At 63.6% G+C, this 17,475-nt stretch overlaps 1 protein-coding gene across 1 annotated transcript in view; it reads left to right on the top strand.

The window, feature by feature from the left end:
- Positions 1 to 15,166, top strand: part of AKNA (AT-hook transcription factor) — an 18,484-nt gene extending 3,318 nt beyond the window's left edge. The window contains exons 4-22 of the mRNA XM_026059782.1: positions 75 to 149; positions 1,944 to 2,100; positions 2,297 to 2,472; positions 2,648 to 2,707; positions 3,700 to 3,818; positions 4,437 to 4,653; positions 4,858 to 5,012; positions 5,470 to 5,643; positions 6,357 to 6,612; positions 6,954 to 7,060; positions 7,367 to 7,617; positions 8,084 to 8,234; positions 9,365 to 9,535; positions 10,127 to 10,230; positions 10,515 to 10,634; positions 10,754 to 10,852; positions 11,894 to 12,019; positions 12,343 to 12,505; positions 12,746 to 15,166. Coding sequence (XP_025915567.1) covers positions 75 to 149; positions 1,944 to 2,100; positions 2,297 to 2,472; positions 2,648 to 2,707; positions 3,700 to 3,818; positions 4,437 to 4,653; positions 4,858 to 5,012; positions 5,470 to 5,643; positions 6,357 to 6,612; positions 6,954 to 7,060; positions 7,367 to 7,617; positions 8,084 to 8,234; positions 9,365 to 9,535; positions 10,127 to 10,230; positions 10,515 to 10,634; positions 10,754 to 10,852; positions 11,894 to 12,019; positions 12,343 to 12,505; positions 12,746 to 13,037 — 2,973 coding nt within the window. The 3' untranslated portion in view covers positions 13,038 to 15,166. The remainder of the gene's footprint in view (positions 1 to 74; positions 150 to 1,943; positions 2,101 to 2,296; positions 2,473 to 2,647; positions 2,708 to 3,699; positions 3,819 to 4,436; positions 4,654 to 4,857; positions 5,013 to 5,469; positions 5,644 to 6,356; positions 6,613 to 6,953; positions 7,061 to 7,366; positions 7,618 to 8,083; positions 8,235 to 9,364; positions 9,536 to 10,126; positions 10,231 to 10,514; positions 10,635 to 10,753; positions 10,853 to 11,893; positions 12,020 to 12,342; positions 12,506 to 12,745) is intronic.
- Positions 15,167 to 17,475: the final 2,309 nt, after the last annotated feature.

Consider the following 17,475-nt stretch of genomic DNA (forward strand, 5'->3'; position numbering starts at 1 on the left):
GTGGGGGCGTGGGCCGGGCCGAGGCGCCGTGTGGCGGCGCCCTGACGCCCCTCGCCCTCTCTGCGCCCTCGCAGGACGACTACCGCAAGCTGCTGACCAAGTACGCCGAGGCCGAGAACACCATCGACCAGCTGCGGCTGGGCGCCAAGGTGGGCGGCGTGGCGGCGGCGCGGCGGCGGCGGCGGCAGCGGCGGCTCCTGAGGGGGGGTGAAGGCTTGAGGCAGGGCCGGGGCAGCGGCGGGGGGGGACGACGGCACGCGCTGGCTCCCCACATCGTCCCCGCCGCCTCAGGGTCGCTCCGCTCGGGCCTCGCTTCCTCTTTCCGGGGCCGCCGCGGGGGGAGGCCTCCGGAAGCGCGGCGGCGGGATCTCCCCAAAATGGCGGGGACGGCCATTTCCTGCGGGGCACGTCACCGAAATGGCGGGGCGGAGGGGACGCCGCGGGGCTTGGGGACGCTCCCGAAGGGGACGCTGTGGTCCTGGGGGGGACGTGGGCGCCTTGGAGGAGGATGCGGAGGTGCCGCCTGGGTGTGGGGGACCCCCCTGTGAAAGCTGGGGGTTCCCCGCCCGTGGTGGCCTGCTGTGGCTCATGCCCTTAGGGGCAGGCTGAGCGGGATTTGGGGAAGAAATGGCTCTTTTGGGAACAAGAGACAACTCTTTTCCTTAGAAGAGGCCCCCGAGGCTGTTGGAAAGCCTTGCCGGGAGGTTTTGGGCTTGCAAGCGAGGAGCAGCTCGGCTCTCCTGGTGGAGAGCGATGGGGGACCTTTCCTGGCACGGTCCCTCTGCTCGCTGTCCCCTGCCCCTCCTTGAAGGCAGGTCCGGCCGCCGGCGTAGCGCCGAGAGAGCTGGGCTCTCCTTCGGCAGGGATCCTCTGTGCCCCCTTTCYGGCCCCCCTTGGCATTTTTGTGCCGGGAGCGTCAGGCTGCACCTTTCGCCTTTCAGACCCCGCTATCTCCCGCCTCGGCCGTATCCAGGTCCTGGGCTGCGTTATCGGGTGCCGAGGGAGGGAGGAGGCCGCTGGCACCGGCCGCCGTCTCTGGATCGCTGCGGGCGGCGGGGAGGGGGGAGCGCCTTGACCCACTGGCATCCAGGCAGCCGGGCGCCTCCCGAGGAAGTCCCGAAGGGTGGCCGGATCCCAGCCTCGAGGCAGCCGAGGAGCCGCACACGAGGAGCGGGGCAGCGCCTGCGCCGCGGGGAGGGYGGCCGGGGGGCCGGTGCCGGGGAAGGGTGGCCGCTGGGGCCGTGCTCGCTGCAGGGATGAGCAGCCTGCTCCCTCCTCGGCTCCTGGTCTCCGAAATGCAAACTGAAGCTCTGGCCGGGCGGTGATTTGCGCTGGGTCTGGTGGCCTTGGGGGCAGCCTGCTGCAAACGGGAGGGGCAACGATGCTAAGGTGGCGTCTGGCCCCAAAGGAGACAGGGGTCGGACCTCTGCGCATCTCCGGTGTTCGAGGTGAGGGTGTGTTTGCTCCTCAGCTTCAAAGAAAGGAAGGTGCTGGGGAAAAGTCCTCCATCCGGAGCCGTTTGGGGCTCCCGGGAGGCATGGCTGGGCCCGTGGCCGTGGGCAGATGGTGGGATGGCTGCAATTCGCCTTCTGCTTGTAGAGGGCTGGAGGAGCAAGCCCTGGCATGGAGCAGGGTCAGGTTTAAGGACTAACCTAACCCTCTGGTGAGGGTGGGTTTCCTGGTGCTGAAAGGGGAGTTGGCAAGAGTTTTTCAGCAGAAAATAGCTTAACATGAGGGTTTGGCCAGCTGCCCTTGCCTGCCCGGGGGGTATGGCTGACCTGATCAGGGCAGGCGCGGTGGGCGCTCCACAGCGGAGCCGCTGGCCCCGTGACTCTTACCATGATGCTGCATGGCCGGGGTGACGAGGAGGGGACAGGGGACACCCATCCCGCAGTGCAGTTCTTCCTCTTGGATGCCCCAAATCCTTTCTGCCTGCCTCTCAGGTGAGCTTGTACGCCGACCCGCCGAAGCCCAGCCACAGCGTCCACATGGGGACCGTGGGGACCGGCTCCAAGGTCATGGCCTTCAGCATCCCGCAGGCGAGGACGGCGGCGATCAGCGCTGCCCCTGCCCCAGCCCTGCAGCCCTCTCTGGACGGAGGTAGGTTGAACTGCTTTTCTCCATCCCTCCCGACCAGCTTTGGGGAATTTCAGCTCCTTGCATTCCCACTGTGGCATTGGGGAGGGTTTCAGCCAAGACCCCCTACCCAGGGCTGGACCACAACTTGCCCCATGGCTGGGGAACCAGGTGCTCCTGGGGGTCACCTACATCGCCTTGTCTTTGCCTTTCGTTGCAGAGCCACCACAAGGACCAGTCAACCAGGAGACATCACCCCGGCCTCGTTCTCCCCCTTTCCCCAGGGCGGGCTGCTCTGCGTGCCCGGGAGAGCRCGGGTGCCCGGGGCAGCACCCGTGGCCGGGAACCCAGCTCACGCGGATGCTGGCAGGACAGACCCGCAAGTTTCAGGCTCAGGCAAGCTGGGGCACAGCAACCCCAGGCAGTGGAGGGGGCGGCAGGGCCAGATGCAGACATTGGGGCTGCTGGATGTTGGGGGTGGCAAAGAGGTCCCATGCAGGAGAAAATGGGTTTCTGCCCCTGTGGTACCTCCTAGGGCAGGGCTCAGTTCACCCCTTTCTCTCTTGACCAGGTGGAGTCCTTCGAAGCCTGGGTCCAGGCGGGAAAGTCCACGCCACAGGAGCAGCTCCAGGTATGTCAGCCCTTCCTGGGACCTCAGTAATGCCCRAGACACCCCGCAGAGCGGAGGCCTGGCTGGGCTCACCGAAGCTGCCGTGCTCCTCCGCTGGCAGAGCCCGTTGCTTTTCTCCAGCTCCCTCCCTCGGCACCCGGGKTTACCATGTCCCCCAGGCTGTGCCTTGTGGGGGCTGGAGGTGTCGCGGAGCAGGAGAGGGGAGCAGCAATGTGGAGGGGACACGCTGCACCCCGGGGGTGGGTTTACATGGGATCGCACCCGGTTCAGCTCCGGGTGAGAGGAGCCGGAGCTAAAGTTTCGCTGCGTCTGTGGCTGGGAGCCTCTTGTTGTCCGTCTGGGACGCTGGCTGTTTCTCTTTCGGGTGTCAGGGCCGTAATGAGGTTTGTTGCCCCGGGATGTGGTCGGATCCTTATTGCAACTGCCGGTGCTGTAGCCAGCGGTGCATTCGCGTGTGCTTGTGTGTCCCCTTGGGAGCAGTCCTCCCATCGAGGAGTAGCGCCCCTCGCCTGGTCCTCCTCAGTGGTGGTGTCTGCCAGTGCGATGGCCAAGGCTCGYTGTCTCGGCTCTCATGGCCTCTGGGGCTGGGAGCCCTGCTGGCCACACGGATGGTGTCAGTGCTGCACTGAACAGGCAGGCTCGGAGAAGTCCCTGTCACACTCGTATCCTGAGCAGCCTGCCTGAGCCCTCAGCCACATCCCAGAGGGTGCAAAGTTGCATTTGAGSATGCCTTGCACTGGATTAACCTGCTCAGCTTGCAGGGCCCCTCTGGGACCTGCTTTGAGACTCCCAGTGTGGAGGGTCCATGAGACAGTCCGGGCCACGGGCACCCCAGGAGAYGCAGAGGCGTAGCTGTGAGCGTGGACGGGGTGATACAGGGTTTGCCACCCCAGCACACGGAGATGGGGTTGGAGCCACAGCCGAGCAAGGGGTGGGATCTGGGCACGCAGGGCTGAGATTTCCAGCTTAGATGTGCTGCCTTTGTGCTGCAGAGGTTTAGGAAGCTGAAGGACACTCAGGACGTGCTGGAGCGAGCATATTTGCAAGCGCGGGAGGAGAACCGCGGGCTACAACAGCACCCAGGAGCCTCAGGGGAATTTGATCCAGACCGGTAGGTGTTTTAGCCCAGGACAGGAGGGACAAGGGTTCAGTTCCCCACTCTGCCATGCTCTTTGCTACCACCAACAAGTCCCACAGTCCTGTCCTGCATCGTTTCCCCACGTGAGTGAAGGTCCCAGCCATGTCCTGCCTCACCGGGCAGGGGGGCTGTGCCCTGGCGATGTGGGGTACCCACGCACTGAGGCTGCGAGGCCACGTAAGTGCCCTGGAGCGATGCAAAGAAGGAAAATGTTGCTCAGACAGGGACAGGAGCGTGGCGGGTCCTGACGCCTGGGTGTATTTCAGCAGGGAGGTGCACACGTGGATGTTTCAATGGGCCGGGCTGAGCCAGCGCTGATTAACTCATCCTCATCCACAGGATAGTAGTACTTTGCCGGGCGTACGCTTATTTATTCTACCTGTTTACATTTCCTGGGGATGCTAGGGGCTACTTAAGGACTGCGTGAGGCCCATGAATCTTGCCCAGTAACTTGCTGCCCTCTCCAAACCAGCAAAGCCCGGCAGCTGATTGCTCCTGGCCCTTCGCAGCTCACCTGAACCCCAGCCCAGGCTCTGTTTGCCGGCTGTCGGCTGTTTTTCCAGCCTGGGCTGATGGGCGGCTGTCTTTCAGCGTGGTGGAAGGGGAGATATTCTGCCTGGGGATGCGCCTGGAGGAGCTGAAGGATCGGCTTGAGCGAGCAGCTCAGAGCCAGCTCTCGCCACGGAGCTGTTCGGAGCCGGGCTCTTCTCCCGGCCGCTCRCCGGTGCCGCTCTCTGAGACGCGCATGTCTTCCCCGACTCCCTCGCTGCAAGCCCCGGTGCCRGCCGCGCGCACCCCCTACCCCGAGGTAAGCTCGGAGGCCCGGCAGGTCGCTAACCTGCATGGCTGCCGCTGGTTTCGAGCAGCAAAGGGCAGATTGGGCTGGGTGGGGGGGTCCCGGCGGGGCTGGGGTAGGGCGCTGCGACACCTCCCTCTGCCCGGCTGCCGGCAGCGGGCAGGAGCCGCAGGGACCCTGCTCCTCCAAGCCCCCCGGCCTCTTTGTGCCCTGCAGAGCCCCGCGCTGCAGGAGACCCTCCCCGGCGCCCGGCCGGGCACAGGCGTGAGCTCCGCGAGCGGCGAGAGCGAGGCAGGAGGAGGCGAGCTCCCCGGGCCCCTCTGGCCCAAGCAGCTCCAGGTGGAGGAAGACTTCGGTGACCTGCTGGAGCAGTAAGCATCTGTCACGCGGGCGCCGGGCGCATGCGGCCCTGTGATGGGGGAGGCGATAGGCCTGGGTGGGCAGCTTAGATCTGGTGTTCACAGTGACTTTCCAGGCCAATACCATCACGGCAGGCTCCGTCTCGCTCCGGCCCCCCCGGGCCTGGGTATCGCCCCAGCAAAGCCCCGCGGCATGGCTACGTTCGCTGCCTCCCCCAAACCGAACCACCTTGCCTGGGCCCCGGGGCAGTTCCTGCACGGCAGCTCCTGCATGGAGACGTGACCGTGCGCAGGGAGCTGAGCCCCACGCGCAAGCTGCTCCCCAGGTGCTGGGTGCCCCCACCCGGGGACCCAAAACCTAGCAGGAGCTGGAGCATCCCTTGACAGCGTTGAGCACAGTGAAATCCTGCATGGGGGTTTGCCGTCCCAGGCAGCTTAGAGCAAGCATGGATCTCCCTTTGGCCACCAGGTACAAGCACTTCAAGTCCTTGCCGGCGTCGCTGAGCCTGGAGCAGCTGAGCCTAGGAGGGAGCAGGTCCCCGGAGGAGGCGGATGGGCCTGCGACAGGGGAGAGTGGCCCGGGCAACGTCCCCTGCAGGACACGGTCACTAGAGGAGAGGACAGACCTCAGGACCTCCCCCTTGTAAGTGTTATGGGAGCCCAACTCACCCACGCGGGGCGAGCGGGAGGGTCTGAAAAGGGGTTGGAGGATGAAGGAAACACGCTGCAGGCCCAGACTCTCAGGAGAAATCAAAACATGGCTTTTACTGCTTTTTCTCTGTAAATGTGTGTTAAAAGGTATTTTACATCGCTTGTATGGTGCACTTTGGGCAAGGCAGAGATTAAATCGCTTGGGAGAAGCTGATCAGCTGCCTCAGGTTTTATGCCATTGACATTGATAGGGTTCAGAGTGAACAGCCTCCATGGGACGCATGGCTGCATCAGGCTCCTTCTCCACACTGGGCAGCATTTGAAAGGTTTTCCTTGCTGCTGTCAGTGCCCAGGTTAGACCTGGGGAGCAGCGGTTGTTCGGGGTTTCCCGTGTGGGGGGGTTTGTGGGCGTTCTCAGCACTTTGCCCATCGCTCGCACGGGAGGACGAGCGTTGGTCACGGGAGCACGTTGCGCTGGCTGCTGCGAACACGAACCAGCCTGGTGCCTGGAGCACTTGCAGCCGCAGGGGCTTGCCGGAGCATCTCGGATTGTCCTCCCCAAATCTCTGAGAATAAAACGCCGCGTTTTTCAAAGCCCGGCAATAACAGGGAGTGACAGGCAGCCGGGAACAGAGGAGATCTCCGCCCGGGGGCTGCTCACCGCAGGGCTGCGGGTACTCAGCGGTGTTTTGTCTCCTACCCCAGGCAGCCCCCGGAGAGGAGAGCGGAGCCACTGCCCCGCGGGGAGCAGCCGCGGCCGGCGGGGAAGAGCGGCCGCCTGCCCTCCGCTGGCAGCGAGGAGCCGCTCACCGCGGCCACGACGCCCAAGTCCCCGGCGGGGCTCCCCGAAACGCCGCGGCCGCGGGCGYCCCTCTCCCGCCGCAGCAGCGGGACGGGCAGCGCTGCCTCCGAGCACCGGCTCCGCGAGCGTTGCCGACAGGCGAAACCTGCCCCGACCGAGGTGAGTCCGCAAGGCCAGGCACCGGGCTGGGGTCCCCCATCGCCGGGGGGTGGAGTGGGGGTGCAGCCTGGCCCTGAGCACCCGGGGGACGGCGGTGGTCTCGGCTGCGGCTCTGCAGTGTCCTCCCTGGGCGTGCGCCACGTCTTTACCTCTATTTCCCRTATGCCTAAACAGTCCCCACTCCACGAGCATCCTCTGACACCCCTTGGAGGCAGGGCAGCCCCGTCCCTGGGGAACCAGGGAGGCGACCGGCAGCCCAGGGGCTCCCCTAAGGTCTCTGGGGCACGCGTGTCACGGCCAGCRCCGCCACCGCCGCGACCCGGCTCTCCCTCTCCTTGCAGGAGCAGCGTATTGTGTCGCCGGAGACGGACAGCGGGTTCGTGGGCTCCGAGGCCAGCAGGGTGTCTCCGCTGATGCACACGCCGGAGCACCGTCCCCCGCGCGCTGGGTATGGCTCTCCCTGGCCCCATCGCCCTCGGCCCCGGGGCAGGCTGCGGGGAGGCAGGCTCTCTGCTCCATGGGAAGCGGAAGAGATGGATTTGGGGAAGCAGAGGGGAGCAGTGGCTGGGAAAGACGCCAGCAGAGGCACCAGGAAGGAGCAGGGCTGGAGAACCCAGAGACGTTCCCAGCATGGGTCGGAGGTGTGCAGGGTGACTCACAAAGGGGACGAGTCCGATGCTGGATGGGGCTGGCCAAGCATGGATAGGTCGGGGGGTAGCTTGGGGGTTGCGTCCATGACCCGTCTTGTCCCCAGGACGCCCGGCTCGCTGGGAAGATCTGGCCCCATCTCCACTCCCGCAACCCTCCATCCGCTGCAGAAGAGGGAGGCAACCCCGCTTCCCTCGGAAAAGGCACTGATGGGCATCTACACGACCTCCGGGCACGGGCCGCCCCGGGCCGCCCCGCGGGGGCCCAGCCTGCCCCCCAGCACTCCCTCGCAGAGCAGCTCCCCTCCCCAGTGGGCAGACAGCGTCGCCAGCGAGGTGGCCCCCGATGCTGACGGCAGTGAGTAGGCAGCGAGCAGGCAGCGTCCGGCCCCGGGCGGGGGCAAGCGGCGTGGGGAGCGATGGGTCCCCGGGGACAGCGACGTCCCCCGCCACGTGCCTGGGTGAAGAAGTATCTTCCACCCTGAATTATTTTATAGCTGCAACTAATGGGATTTATTCAGTGATTTATTCTCTGGTCCTTCCTCTTCCCTAGCAGCTCTTTCCCACCCCCTAGATCTGCCTGGGCCTCCCGGAAAGAAAAGATCTGGGGGATCCCAGCTCCAAGGGTGAAAGAGGCTCCAGTTTATGGGCTGGCACCCGCCAGYGGAGCCGTCTGTGCTTCTTCGGGGGCTGGCTCTGATGGGTGCCCCCGCGCAGGGATTGCCCTCGTGCTGCTGGCTCTGCTCTCCCAAACATCTCCTGGTGGGAAAAAAACACTTCCTACATCGCCCACCCGGATTCACCGTGTCCTCCTTCCTCCCCAGCTCACACGGACTCGGAGGCGGAAGGGAGGAGCTGTGCCAGCGCTTACAGCCACCCACCTGGTGAGACCGGGGGTCCGGCCGGCTCGGCCACCACCACGTCGTCCCTCAGCCAGGCTCACCACGACCTGCTGGGCTCCCGCATGGAGCGCGAGTGAGTGTCCGTCCCCTCCTCCCCACCAAAGATGGGCCGAACCGTGGGGTGACACAGGGTCCCGGGGACCCCGGGGTGGGGGAGCCAAGGCGCAGATGCAGAGCAAGTCCCAAAAGCACCAGTGCCTTCCCCCTTGGAGGGAGCCCGGTCTTCTCCTTCTGGGAAGCCGGCTTTAATGGCTGTGCTTCCTCCYGGGGAGACAGCTCACAGCTAGAGGCCAAAGCTTGTCGCCTGCTTGGGCTGAGGTCACCAAACTCATGACATGTGTGGTGAGCTCTGAGCCAGCCGTGGACACCCCAGTGCAGAAAGGCCCTGACCTTGTCTGGAGGGACCATCGTGCCGCTGAGCTGCTGCATCCCGGTCGCTGGGTTCGTCTCAGCAAAGCCGGAGCGCGGCRCATCCTTGCGCAACGTTAGCAAACGCTTCCGGGAGCGTTGCCGGGCCGCGGAGCGAGGGAGGCAGCGGAGCCTGGATATGGCCGTGCCGGTCGGCAGCCTCCCCGTCGCGTGCGTACGGCCGCCGGCRGGGGTGTGGGGCGGCACAAGGGCTGGGACTGGGCGGAGAAGGGAGTCAGCCCCCTCCCCGTGCCCCGGCACCCATGGGAGCCCCCGCAGGGACCCGGGGGCGCGCGGCTGCGGGCCTGAGCTCCCTGCAGCGGAGGAGCCTGCCGCAATGATCCGGCAGGGCCCTGGGAGCTCCTCAAATCCCTGCTGCCCTTGGGTGCTTGGGTAAAAGGTCCCTCATCTTCCTCGCCGCTGCCTGGTGCTCGTGTGGGGAAGTGGGGGGAACCGTGGCCCCGGAGACGGGACCCCCGAGGCCCCTCGCGCCCTGTTACGTGGGCAGCGTCTCCTGGCGTCTTCCCCGGCGGGTGGGCGATGCTGAGCTGCGTGGCCAGAGGACGGTGCCAGCTCGTGGCAGGGATGGGCTTGTGTTCCTCCCCTGCGCGCTCAGCCGTGTGATGAGTGTTGTGGGTTCTCCATAGAAACCATCTGTGCGTGCAAACCGGCTGGCAGCTCCCCCTGCTCCGCTGCGCCCCGTGTCACCCTGGACCGGGCACGGCGGGGCCGGGGGTACAAACCTCCCCGTGCCTCCAGGCCGCTCCTCACCGGCTCTTCCCCCCCCCCCGGCAGCCAGGCCATCCGCGCGCTGCGGGACGAAGTGTCGCGGCTTCAGCAGCGGCTGGAGGAGAGCTTGCACCGCTCGCGCAGCTAYCCGGAAGGAAAAGCCTCTCCGCGTGCTGCAAAGGCCCGGAGGCAGGCGCCGGCGAACGGACCGTCGCCCAAGGACTCGGCACCCTCCGAGTAGGTGGCAGAGCACAGCGGGGGCTTTCCCCCAAACTGCACCGTGCCGGGGCAGACAGCAGCCACCTCTGGTGGGGGACAGGACCATTTCGTGGGGGTTAGACCCTGCCCGACCCATAGGCGCGGTGAGATCCCTCATCCCCAGCTGGCCCAATTTCTGCTGGCACCTGGARGAGGTTCAGGGAGGGGAGAGACCAAGAGCCTGGCTCGGTCAGGATATTAGGCCGGGGGATTGCATGAGGGGACCCCGAGGGATCTCACGGATGTCATGAGAGCAGAATCAGGCCATTGCTGCGCAGGTTGCAGGGATGCAGCTGGAGAAGGGTCCCTGGGCGCCCTCCGAGGCAGCTGCACCTCCAGGAGGTGCGAAGCAGCATCCCGGGTTGACTCGCAGCCGTCAGCAGCCACGGGCACCTCCAGCTGCTGCCTCTCCCAGCAGCGCCTCGCTCGCGCTGTGGGTCCCATAGGCAGAAAACTCCCCAGACTGCCCCCACGTCTCGTTCTGCGTTCGTGGCTCCCCGGTCCCCCGCGCGGTCGCAGTCCCCAGCCCTGCGTGCCGTTCCGCTGACAGCAGCTCCATGCCATCCGCAGGGAGCCGAGCGCCGCGGCACGGGGGAAGCCACCGCCGGCGACCAAGCCAGCGCGGAGCGGGAGATCAGCGTCGCTGCCGCGGGACGGGCCGGAGCCGGACCGCGGTAAGTGAGACTGCGCCGGTCTGCGCGCTCGGAGGGGCAGCGGGGACAGGCTCCTCCTGCCGTGCCCCTTCCCCCTTCCCCAAACGGAGCGGGGGTGCTGGCAGGGCTGTGGGGGGGCAAGGTGCCTTGGCAGGTCCCCCCAGGCGGGCTGGGACCCCCCCCRCACCGCTCAGCGCAGGGCAAACCCTGCAACGGGTGCTGCCGACGCTACTTTTTACCATGCCGAGCAGGGGTCCCTCGGTGCCGAAGGCTCCCCGCCAACCCCCCATCCTTCTCTGCCGCAGCCTCCGAGTCGGACCGCTCGCCGGCCAGGCCCCGGGATGGGCGGCCCAGGGCCATGCTCTCCGCTCGGAAGAGCCCTCGGAGCCCGCCGGCCGCGGTGACGTTTAGGGGCCAATACACAGGTGGGTGCGAGCCGGGCGGGTCCCGGCCCACGGCGGCGATTGCTGCTGGGGGGCGACGGCAGCCTCCTCGCGGGGGCTTTTTCCGCGTCTGCGGGCGAGCTCCGGCTGTGCTTTTGCAGGGACACGGTACCACGCGCCGCCGCTCGCCTCCCCAGCACCGAGAGGAGAGCTGGGCGCCCCTTCGTGCCTCCGGTGCCGCGGGAGCCGGCCGCCGTCCGGTGAGCAGCCCGGCACGCGGCCCCTCGGGAGCGGGGCGCGAGGGCTCCTCTGCCCGTGCTCGTCGCATCCCAAGCAGGAAAATCGCCTTGTTGTCTGCGCTCTCCGGGGGCTTCCCAATTGCCTGTTAATGGAGCTGTTAATGACTTCAGACATTAATTCATTAAGTAACTACAGACTTACAAGACCCGGGGGAGTGAGACATGAGACCACTCGCCGCTGGCCTTTTTGGGTGGGWTGGGGATGGGAAAAGGCAGTTGGAGTCTGCAACGGGCACGGAGCAGAGCGGGGTTTCCTCCCTCCCCTCTCTCCGGAAAAGGTCTGGCTCTGCCTGCCAAGCGCGGGGCTGAGCAGAGGCCGCTCCAGCCATGGGATCTCCCCGGGGTTAGGAGAGGACACGAGGGCTGCGGTGCTCCAGAGYGAGGGCCAGCTCAACGCCATCCGGGGACGCTGCCTTTGCATGGGGACCTCGGGCCCTCCGTCACTGTCACGAGCGCCCCTGGGCTCCTCTGCCCTCCCGGCGCCCCTTGGCCGGCCTCCCTGCCGGGGCAAAGCCGTGCGCGGGCCTTGGTCCTTGCTGGGGAGCCCGCCCTTAGAAACCCAACGCGTTCCTTGTTTCCTGATGCTGCTTTTCGCGATGACCTGGGGACACGCGGGGATRCGGGTGCAACCCTTTCGTTCGGCTAAAGACGAGCATGAGCCCTGCCGTGCTCGYGTGCGTGCAGCGCCCTGCTTGCACGCAACTGCTTTGCCTCCCGCCCGGGGCCTCGTGCTCGCCGCGCTGCTTCCAGGTAGCAGCAGAGAGCAAAGCTCTGTTGTGTCCGGTTGCTGCGAGTAACCGAACTAAACATGTGCCGGGCACTTTCCGCGTCCCTTGGCAGAGCGTTTTGCACATGAAAGGGCTTTGTCTCCTTTCCCAGCCCGCAGGAGGCCGCGGCCGCCGCGCTGCTGTCGTTACCGCTTTGCTCTTTCCGAACCGCCTCGTGCGTCCTCTGCAAGGGGGGGAGGGTTTTTACAGGCTTGCTTGTTCGCTCTCTCTCCAGCCGGTTCCTCGGTGGGAGACGCGGTGAGACGGTCCCAGCAGAGCACGCCGAGGAAGACGCGCTGTCCCACGTGCCGTGCGCCCAGGGACGCCCCCGCACCCGACACCAGGGACAGAGCAGCACGCGGTGGGTGACCAGAGCCAGCACGCGTTTGCTAGAGAGCCACAGCTCTCTGCGTAAATCACAGCTGATCCACTAATGGGGGCTGGGAGGGGGGGACAGAGCAGGACCTTAAGACCCTTCCTGTAAGTGCTGGCACACTTCCCGGGGGAATAAATGACTGCCTGAGTCCCCCAGCCTGTCCTGTGGGGCACTCGTGTTCCCAGTAACGGGTGCAGGCTGTGTCCACCGGTCAGATTATCCCCGATTTGGCAGCCCGGCATGGCCGCCGGAGGTCTCCTCCCCACGCGCATCCCCTGGGTGACGTCTGACCGCGTTTCTCTCCGCAGCGGAGCACAGCYCGGATGGCGTGTCATCTCCAGGCTCCCGCGTTGGTCCCGGAGCCGAGAAGCTGGAGCAGCCTGGACTTTGGTACTTGGCAGCCAGCCCTGCCGCAGCCGCCGTCGGCTACCTTGCACCGGTCCCCCTCGTGCCTTACGCGCCCTCCGTGCTGTAAGGATGCCCTGCGTTGCCTTGGGAGGGGGACCGGGAGGCGGGTGGGAGGTCAGCATTCCCGAGGGAACGAGGGGCAGCTCCGGGAACGGCTGGGCCATGGGTGTCCTGGCTGATGAGGGGGTCCCCGAGGATGATGTGCAGCATGCCGTGGCTGTGCACCCCTGTGGGCTCCCTCCGACCAGCCAGGAAAGCCCACCCCGTCCTGCGACCACCCCAGTGTCCTCTTCTTCTTTCCAGCTACTGCTCCCCAGCGGTATCTACCTCAGGCCCAGCCCTGGCTGGCCTCCCCCTCCATCACGCTGCCGGGTACCGGCTGGCAGAGCGGACGCCACGGGCCACCCACCGGCAAGCTGCCAGCCACCGCCACCCCCTTACCCTGGACCTCGATGGCTTGGAGGACCTCAACTGGTCCCTGTCCCGTGCCGTGGAGGCCGCCAAGAGCATGAAGTTCACCACGAAGCAGATGAGCCGGTCACTGACCTCTGAACTGAGCAAAGCCCGGGACCTCCGGGGATCCTGCCTCTTCTGACAGGAGCTGGATGTGGCTGGGGTGAAGCTGGGAAGCTGGCAGAAGGCCAGGAGAAGGCCTGGGGAGTGATGTGCCAAAGCGACTCGTCCGTCCCTGCCTTCTTGGCAGGCAGCAGGAGGATCCTGCCCCTCTGCGCCGGATGCTCCCTAACAGATCCAGAGGCACGTCCGTCTGAGCCGAGGCTGGAAGCATCTCTGCCAGGTCCTAAACCTGCTCCCAACCCACATCACAGTTGCCTTAACCCTCCCCTCCTGCGTCGCTCATCCGTGGGGAGGGCGCCGCATCCGCCCCCCCCCCCAAGGTGGGATCTGCCCCCTCCACTCTGAGCCAAGAACATTCAGGCTAGTTTACATGTTTTCTGAGAGCAGTCCCTATTCCCAGCGCCCGGAACAGTTCCCTTGGGCTCCGTCCCCTCCGCATCCCTCTCCATCCGGCCCCACACCACCCCGAGAGCCGAGAGCTTCCTCGGGATGCTCTGCTTTTGTGTAGGTACTATTGCAACGAGGGCCGAGACCCTGCTTGCAGCCGCGTTTACCTCATGTCCTCCTGCAGGAGAAGCGTGTGCAGAAATACCCGGGATCCTGTTTCATTTCCAAAGGCAGATGCCGAAGGAACTGCGTTAGAAACATCCGGATAGTTTCATTTATGTTCCCGGCTTTCTAGCCCCGCACTTTTTAAGCTTCGCGTCGCTGGCGCTGCCTTTGCGGCGGGCGAGCCGTGGCGCTGCCAGGGGCTCTGCTCTCCCCGTCGCGAAGGACGTTTTCCCTCCCCGGCCCCTCTCCTCCCGCTCCGGTGCCATTTATAGCTCCTGCTGGGAATTTCGGCCGTTTCCGCGAGCCCTTTRGCACCGTCATCACCAGAGCGGGCGCTAATGCCCTGCTGTTACCGGCGGCGGAAGGGCCTTCTCCGTGCTGTCAGCGGCTTTTCAATCTTCCCTTTCCTTTTTCCATTCCTCCACCGGCAAAGGGAGAGGGATGGGAGCAGGGTCAGGAAGAACAGGGACAAAACCGAGCGCCACAAAGTGGCTCCAACTGGAAAAGCGTCCGTGGGGAAGGCGAGCGGGGCGGTTTGGCCCATGAAGGTGTCCGCGTCCCCGGCCCTGCCGGAGACGCCGGGTTGTCCCTGCGGAGCAGCGGGGCCGTGGGAGCCGTCCGAGCGTCTGCAAAGCCCCCAGTGGCTCTGCCCCGCGTAGCCCCGGCATTTCAGCTCCCCACTCCGTCGTGTGACTCGGATCAGGTTGGATTTAGGCCCTGAAAAGCTCATTTGTGTGTTCACATATGATTTTTTTTTTTTCCTTTTCTTCAAGGTAGCTAGTAAGTAGCTAAATCACTCTTTTGGGGTTGATTGTCAGTATACGATACGTGTGCGTGTATATATGTATATATATATACATGCATTTTTATATGTATATATATGGTTTTTTTGTTGTTTTTTTTTACTTTCCAGCATAATCCTAAGGGCATTGGCGTTTTCTCACGTAATTTATTACTGCAGTTTTTAACTGGCCCGTGAGCGTGTGTTTACGCGTGTGTGTTTTACGGCTGTGCCTGGGGGCGTCAAGCCCGCGCCGGCCGGCACGAGCGGCACAGACGGCAGGACGGCGGCGGAGCCGGAGCGATGCCTGGGCGGCTCCGCAGCCCCTTGCGCGTCCCTCTCTGCRTGCGGCTGCTCCTTTCTGCCGGCGGCGGCGGCGGCGGAAAAAGAGGGAGCCGCGCACGGCCCTGGGGCTGCGCCTCGAGGCGCCCTGCGGGCAACGGCGGGGGGCGAAGGGCACGCGGGGCAGCTTTTGGAGCGCATCTGCGCGTGCGCGTGTGTTTGCATATGTGTGTACCTGTGTCCAAAAAAAAAAAAAACCCCCGGTGGGAACCACTGATGAGAAATAAAAATAACCCGATGCCCCGCTGGGCTTTCGCGGGGCGACGGCACCGAGCGCGGCCTCGGGGCGAAAGCGGGGAGCTGTGATGAGCCCGGCCCGGCCGGCGGTGTTCAAGTGTCTGAAACGCAATAGCAAGAAGCCAAGATGATGTTTTTCTGCATCTCTTATTTTGTAATAAACAGCARAGCCATTTGGACGGTATTTTGTACTAAGATAATTGCCTATTTTTTAACAAAATAAATGTGGTCGTTTTGCTTGTTGGGGGTTTTATTTATTTATTTATTTTTTAAGCTGTCTCCTGTGTGTCCTTTGGCCGCGGCAGCTCCCCGCGGGCGCCCGGGCGGCGCTGGGGACCTGGCAGGAGCCGGGCCTGGGCTGTGCCCGCGGAAATAGCACCACGCCGCCTCGAAACGGGAACGGGCAGAGGAGAGGAACCRCGAGCGCCCCTCGGCCAACGTGGGGTAGGTCAAGGCCGGGCTGGGGAGTGAACCCGGGCGCCCTGGCGCTTCGGGCCGCTCTGCAAGCGGAGTTGGTGCGCAGCCACTTTTGGGACCCCTCGGTGGCCCTTGGGGACAGGTCGGCAAAGGTGTCCCAAAGKCTCTTCCTCCTGCCATCCCCAGCAGCCCCAAAGCAAGCCGCACGGCACAGCCCCGTTTGCACTATGTATGGAGATCGCATTTATTTAGTCACTCGAGTGCTTTAGTACAGAAGAACAGATATACAGAGATGATACATGTTTGTGCTTCAACACTTTCAAACATTTAGATTCCAGTAATTTCAAGGTAAACAAGTTCCAAGACAGACTAGATTTTTTTTTTAATTTTCCTTTTTGATAAATTATTTTTTATATAAATAACTGTAACAGAAAAAAAAAAAAGTCCAACATACAAGATCCTGAAGCATTTGCATTGCTAAACTGAGAGAGAACTCAAAAAAGGGGAGAAGACCAAGGAGGAACCAACAAATATCAGTGCAATGATACAGCCTTTGCCCTAAAAATATATATTTAACTTTATGGGCAAGGAACAAACGGGGAGAGGAAGAAGGAAGGGGGGGGGTCTAACCACCGATGAGGCAAGAGAGAGAGATTTGGGGGGAGGACATGGGGTCACTGCCTTCAGACCGGAAGGGAACAGAAGAGAACGAAGCGAATGACCCCAAAATATTGCAGTGCATCTAGAGGCGGGGGAAAGGAAGGGGAAATCCTTGAATGTAAAAAAAAGAAAACAAAATGAAACAAAACCAAAGGAGGTTTGGTTAAATCACTATACACCAAGCTTGTAAGAACTTCACGAGACACATTAATTAATATACACACAGTCCGCTGTGAGAGGGGGCCCGGGCCGGGGAGGGGGGGGGCGAGGAGGGGCTGGGGGGGCGTTCGGCCACTTCCACGGTCAGAAACGTTTCACCACGGGACGACGAGAGCGGGGCCGGCCGGTGGGGCCGGCGGGGGCTGCGGGACGGGGCTGCCACTGCCGGGAGTGGTGGCAGCAGCGGTGGCGGCTTCGTCGCACGGGGCTTCTGCAGGCAGGTGTTGCAAGCGGAGAGAGCTCCTTGGACCCCGCACCATGAAAAAGAACCATATCTTGCTCGTATATATATATATATATATATATATAGTGCGTGTATATATATATATATGTATATATGTGTGTGTATATATACATATTTCTTTTAAGGGCTACAGCAAACTGAAGAAGGGTGGGAAAGGCTGGTGCTGCAGGCAGCTGGCGAGGCAGAGGAGCAGCCAAACAGTGCAAGGAAACGGGGCCCTTCTTCAGGTTTTGACCGTTCTGGTCCCTTTTTGCCCAGGTCTTCTCGCGGGGTCCGGCGGCGGCGGCGTGGCGCGCAGACACCTCCCGCCGACACATGCAAAGCGAGAGGCTGCCACCGCCGTCCAGATGTGCACCCAACATCTGGCTGGGGCCTGGGAGGGCTGGGGAGCCGGGAACGGCGGGGAGGGGAGCGAGCCTCAACCGAGCAGACTCCGGCACGAAACACAGAAGGGCGACACGGGCGAGACGGCCCCTGCGCCCCGACCCGCCGCCCGCGAAGGGAGGGAGGGAGGGCGGGAGGGCGGGCGCGAGAGGAAGCGCGGGCAGCAGCAACGGCAAGAGGTCTACCAAAGGCGCGCTCCTGCTTGCAGCTGGGCACGGTACGGGATCACAGAGCCAGGAACAACTGAGGCGCATCCGTCCATCCGTACGAAAAACCCAAACGAGGAACAAAAAATTTGCAGAGTGTTTTTTTTGTTTGTTTGTTTCTTATTTTTTTTTGTCGGCGCCGGTCTCTAGCGATGAGCAGATGGGTTACTCGGAAATGAGATCTTGGTTTCGGATAGCTATATATATATATATATAGATAGATATTTTTTTCTTTTCTTCTTTTAAACACGATGCATCGTTATTATTAATATGATTTTCTTCTGCGTTGTCCCCTCCCTTTGGTTAAAATGAGAGATGGGGAAGGCGAAAGGAGGGGGGGGGGATGAATGGGGTTTTTCAACACAAGAACAAGAGAGAAAGCTCGGCCGGGGCTGGGGACGCGGCGTCGTGGTTC

This window comes from Apteryx rowi, unplaced genomic scaffold (genome assembly GCF_003343035.1).
Source record: "Apteryx rowi isolate R43461 unplaced genomic scaffold, aptRow1 scaffold_16, whole genome shotgun sequence".
NCBI lineage: Eukaryota > Metazoa > Chordata > Aves > Apterygiformes > Apterygidae > Apteryx > Apteryx rowi.